The sequence below is a fragment of the Triturus cristatus genome, chromosome 6 (genome assembly GCF_964204655.1).
Source record: "Triturus cristatus chromosome 6, aTriCri1.1, whole genome shotgun sequence".
In the NCBI taxonomy this organism is placed as follows: Eukaryota; Metazoa; Chordata; class Amphibia; order Caudata; family Salamandridae; genus Triturus; species Triturus cristatus.
Window position 1 is genome coordinate 1,916,452,393 of NC_140589.1, and position 6,000 is coordinate 1,916,458,392.

Below are 6,000 nucleotides of genomic sequence, written 5' to 3' on the forward strand. Positions count from 1 at the left end.
CCGGCACACCCAGTGCACTTTACTAGGGACTGACCAGTAAATCAAAATATGCCAATAAGGGAGAACCAATCATAATAACAATTTACGCATATGCACTTTTGCACTGATTAGCAGTGGTAAAGTGCCCAGAGTCCTAAAACCAACAACAAGTCAGGAAAAAAATAGGAGGAAGAAGCAAAAAGTTTGAGGATAACCCTGCAAAAAGGGCCAAGTCCAACAGCCCTCAAGATCTGGCTGTTCGAATAAGACTACAGGACCTGCAAGCACCTGGATAACCTATTGGGCGATCAGCCGTGCTTTATAAATCCTGCTTGATTGAAGCCTTGATCACTATGGAATTAACAGTTAGCCTTTCATAAACAAGTAAAGCGAAGCGACCAGTTTTTCTTATAGCCTCTATCCAAGTATTGATGTCTTCAGGATGGTGAAACACTGACCTATCAATTGCCCCGTCTGTCCATTCAAGGGCTGAGGATTTATTTTTGTATACTTCCCAATGTGGCACTTCGGTCACCAAATGGGCCCATATAGTTCAGTAGTATTATGTTTTTGATCATTGTTACTTGGTGGTAGCCCAGTCGGAGAGGAGCGTGGTATAGAGTGATTGCCTTTGTCATGACAATATCATAGTAGACTCTGGAACAGGAAACGGGCTTTGTCAAGCTGCTTAGTGACCATGAGTCAGCTTTGTAAACAGGACACATCACTGGATGTGTTATCCCATCACCACAACCAGCAGTGACATCGCAGACCACCTCAATCTAAGTATGCGGGCACAGAGTTGATAAAATTGATACAATGTCTCTTGCGTTTTGTTGCTGGTTTAAAATTTGTATTGAGCTTATATACGTAACAAAAAGAAGCACAAATGATAGAAGGAATAAATCAAACATTCACCCCCAGTCAAGAGATCTTGTTTCAATCCATTGTTCTTTTGCTCACCATGCAATGCCAGTTTAGACCCTGCCATATGCAAACTATTGGCCCTGCTCTTCATGGGAACAGTCCAGCTTGAACTGCAAAGCCAGGTCCTCCCTGGACCAGAAACAAGCATCCTGGGACCGGTTTTGGGGTATCACCCCTCCTCAGTCAGCTTGAATCCAGTGCACAGTGACCCCGGACACACGTCTGGGTATACCCTTGGCCATTTATGGTTCCTCCCAAGGGTGGGATTTCCTATGGTACATTGGCTGTGTGGTGCCCTTCTGATAAATGCCTTGTCACTTTCTGTACATTCATACGGTTACTTCATTAAGAACACTTTGTCACATTCTCTTGGAACTTGCCCCAAGTTTTGCAAAGCCATCCCTTGCTTCATCACCCAACTCGCCATTGCCCCCGAACATTATATTTCTTAGCAGATCTCAACTTCCACATGGAAGACGTTAGCAATGCCAGCACTGACAACCAAATAGAAAGCATGAACAACATCGGCCTCATCCAACTCATCATCAACCCAACACACATCGTAAGGCACACACGTGACTCCATCTTCATCTCCAGCGAAACAATCAAGTACCACCATGTCACAGAACTCTCCTGGACCGACCACTCCATTGTCCACTTCATCATCACATGGCACAACGCTACAGAAGCCAAAGCCAAACCACCCAGCACACCACAGCGCAACTTGAAAACTGTCTCAGACGAGAACTGGAACAACACTCTCCATGCCAACTGACCGGACACAGCTCGAGACCTTAAACAGGCCATCAAGAACTTCACAGACTGGATCACCGACTATGTCACCCCCACCAAGCCGAACAAGATCAGAGAATCCGCAAAGTGTGTCAACTTGTTTACCCCGGAACTTTAGACCTCTCAACGAGACTTGTTGGCTAGAAAGAAGATGGATTACTAGTAAGGATCCAGTGCACTACACCACCTTCAGGACATTGATCAACCACAACCACCTTCTCCTTAAAGAAGCGAACAAGAGTGCCGTCACATGCTGCATAGAGCTCAGCTCAAACCACAGCAATGAGCTCTTTGCCATAGTTAGGAAATTCAGCAACCCTGCGTCCACTGAGAATACCATAACTCCCTTCTGGGATCTGTGGGACATGCTTGCTGATTACTTCCATTAGAAGATCACCTTCATCTATAGGGACTTTGAATCTCAGCTCTCCGCAAGTGACAGCCTCGACCTCCTCACACCCACTGACACTAACTCTGACCTCCGGCCGCTTCCTGGGACCTCCTCATCGCACAAGACACCACCTCCACAATGAAGTCGATACACTCTGGTGTACCCACTGATCCATGCCCCACCTTATCTTTAACCTCAGGAGCAAGGCGATCAGCTTAGAGCTCACAAAACCACTGAACAGATCCATCGCCATGGCCTCCTTCCCGGAAGAGTGGTAACACGCAGAAGTGAAACCCCTCCTGAAAAGACCATCAGCAGACCTAGAGCAGCTGAAGATTTCCTGACTGATACTCCTGCTCTCATTTCCGGCCAAAGTCTTTGAGAGGTCAATCAAGAGGCAGCTGACCAGACACCTGGAGCATAACAACCTCCTGAACTCCTCCCAGTTTGGCTTTAGAGCCAATCAAAGCACAGAGACTGCACTGATAGCAGCCATAGATGACATCAGAGCCCTCCTGGACCTCTGTGAGACTGCAGCCCTCATCTTCCTTGACCTCGGAATCCAAGGAAATGCCCTCAAATGGATCACCTCCTACCTCACTAGAAAAACTCAGACTCCCGCCCAACTCCTGAACCCAAGGACATCATCTGCATCACCTTACAAGGATCCTCCGTTAGCCAAGCCCCCCTTCTCCTACACTTACATGACACCCGTAGCCAAAATTGTCAGTTCGCATGCGCTGAAGTTAATCTACACTGACTAGACCCACCTCACTACCTTCAGAGACAACTTACATAGGTGCACGGCCAACATCACCGACTGGATGAAGCACAACTGTCTAAAACTGAACACGGACAAGACAGAAGTCCTCATCTTCAGTAACCATGCATCTCCTTGAAGCAACGCATGGTGGTCAGCAGAACCTGGCTTCTTCCCCTCCCCTACTGACCATGCCCGTGACTTCAGCATTGTCCTGGACAACAAGCTCTGTGAAGAAGCAAATCAACATGATCTCCGCCATCTGTTTCCTCACAATGCACACGCGCCGCAAGATCTTTTGATGGCTCCCCACCAGACACCTGCATTCCGCCTCCCTCTTCCTAGCTTAAACTCCCCGAGTCTAAGGCACCAGGAACGGAGGTCGCTCTTACTCCCACCTAAGCTGCAAAGACCTGGAATGAACTCCCCCTGCACCAGAGATCTGCCTCATCACTGAATCTGGAAAGGTCAAGACCTGGCTGTTCAACTGATCGGCCACTCAGGACAACAACTCCTCACCCAGCGCCTTGAGAACCTCACTGATGATTTGCCGCGCTTAATACCCATTGATTGATTCTGTAGATTCATATAGATTTTTCTCAGTGGGGACTTTCTGATGCGGTTTTGACTCTCCCTTGCCAATACATGCCTTGCTAAATTCAGTGCGGTCTTCAGGGTTGACTTTTGATGTCGAGTTAGCTCTCCATTTATGAATGCATGGTCACATTCAATACATTTATTGAGTTTCTCTCCTGTGTGAACATTCTGATATATTACATTTTGTAATCGATCCCTTGTCACATTCTATTCATTAATAGAGTTTCTCCCTAGTGTGGGTTTGTATATGCTGCATTAGCTTATTCTTCCTGTGGAAGACTTTATTAAACTCTGTACATACATTGGATTTTTTACCATGTAGATTTTTCGATGGCGCTTAAGTTTTCCATTTATAATGAATGCATTGTGGTATTCAGTACATACATATGTTTTCTCCCCTGTGTTAACTTCCTGATCTTGTATTACATTATGCTTTGTAATAAATCCCTTGTTACATTCTATAAATTCATGTGGTTTCTGCCCAGTGTGGACGCTAATATTGCTTTAACACTTCCTTTATAATAAATACCTTGTCACGTGCGGTGCAGTTGAATGGTCACCCTCCATTTGGAATGAACGCTATGTCACATTTTGTACAATTATATGGTTTCTTTCACGTGTGAACATTCAGATGTATTTTTAAACTTTGCTTTGTAATAACTGCTAACTCACATTCAGTACAGCCATATCATTTCTCAACAGTGTGGAATTTCTGATGTAGTATTTATCTTTGTCTAGTGATACATGTCTTGTTGCATTATGCACATTCATATGGTTTCTCTCTTATGTAGACTGTCCGATGTTGCATAAGATGTATCAGTGCAGTTGAATGGTCTCTCTCCGGTGGGGATTTTCTAATGTTGCTTCACCTCTCCATTTATTATAAATGCTTTGTCACATTCTGTACATTGATATGGTTTCTCCCCAGTTTGGTCCTTTTGATGTCGCTTCAGCTGTTGATTGGTTATAAATGCTTTGCCACATTCTGTACATTTATATGGTTTCTCCCCTGTGTGGATTTTCTGATGTTGCTTTAGGTGTGCAATTCTTCTAAATGCTTTTTCACATTCTGTACATGGATATGCTTTCTCCCCAGTGTGGACTTTCTGATGTTCCTTTAGATGTGACTTTCTAATGAATGCTTTGTCACATTCTGTACATTGATGTGGTTTCTCCCCAGTGTGGATTTTCTGATGTCGCTTTAGCTCTCCATTACATATAAATGCTTTATCACATTCTGTACATTGATATGCTTTCTCTCCAATGTGGACCTTTAGATGTCGCTTCAGCTGTCGATTGGTTATAAATGCTTTGCTACATTCTGTACATTTATACGGTTTCTCCCCAGAGTGGAATTTCAGCTGTTGTTTTAGCTGTCCAATTGTTATAAATGCTTTGTCACATTCTGTACATTTATATGGTTTCTCCCCAGTGTGGAATTTCAGATGTTGTTTTAGCTGTCCAATTGTTAGAAATGCTTTGTCACATTCTGTACATTTATATGGTTTCTCCCCAGTGTGGAATTTCAGATGTAGCTTTAGATCTCTATTTCTTTTTAATGATTTGTCACACTCTGTGCACTGATACTGTTTCTCCCCAGTGTGGATTTTATGATGTACCTTTAGATCTCCATTACTTTTAAAAGATTTGTCACACTCTGTGCACTGATATGGTTTCTCCCCAGTGTGGATTTTATGATGTAGCTTTAGCTCTCCATTTCTTTTAAACGATTTGTCACACTCTGTGCACTGATATGGTTTCTCCCCAGTGTGGATTTTATGATGTTCCATTAGACGTGACTTTGTAATAAATGCTTTGTCACACTCTGTACACTGATATGGTTTCTCCCCAGTGTGGATTTTATGATGTAGCTTTAGCTTATCATTTCTTTTAAATGCTTTGTCACACTCTGTACACTGATATGGTTTCTCCCCAGTGTGGATTTTATGATGTTGCTTTAGCAGTACAATTGTTTTAAATGCTTTTTCACATTCTGTACATTGATATGCTTTCTCCCCAGTGTGGACTTTTTGATGTTCCATTAGATGTGACTTTCTAATGAATGCTTTGTCACATTCTGTACATTGATATGGTCTCTCTCCAGTGTGGATTTTCTGATGTTGCTTTAGCTCTCTATTTGTTTTAAATGCTTTGTCACACTCTGTACATTTATAGGGTTTCTCCTCTACGTGGACACTCTGATGCTGCATTAGATCTTTCATTGCAAAGTTAACTTTTCCACAGTCAGTCCATCGATATGGTTCTTCTCCAGTATGATTTTCTGATGTTGCACTTGCTCTTTCTCTCCCTAATAAATGTGTTGTCACTTTCTAGATTAGATATTCATACGGTTTCTCTTCTGTGTGTTCTTTCTGATCCAGGTTAGCTCTTTCGTAGTGAGAACCTTATAAGACTTGCTTCAGTATGTCAGTGTGTTATTTTGTCAATATATATCAGGTGATCCCTAAGAGCCAAGTACAGACCACATTGGGCAGTTTGGGTTTTCAGCTGTAGAAAAAGACTTTGGCGAGGCAGTAGCCTTCACGGGAAGAAA

At 43.3% G+C, this 6,000-nt stretch overlaps 1 protein-coding gene across 1 annotated transcript in view; it reads right to left on the reverse strand.

Moving 5' to 3' along the window:
- The window catches only part of LOC146822452 (uncharacterized), a 50,602-nt gene extending 44,880 nt beyond the window's left edge, over positions 1-5,722 (reverse strand). The window contains exon 1 of the mRNA XM_085610058.1: positions 4,337-5,722. Within this exon, the coding sequence (XP_085466184.1) occupies positions 4,337-5,668 (1,332 nt within the window). The 5' untranslated portion in view covers positions 5,669-5,722. The remainder of the gene's footprint in view (positions 1-4,336) is intronic.
- Between the last annotated feature and the right edge of the window lie 278 nt (positions 5,723-6,000).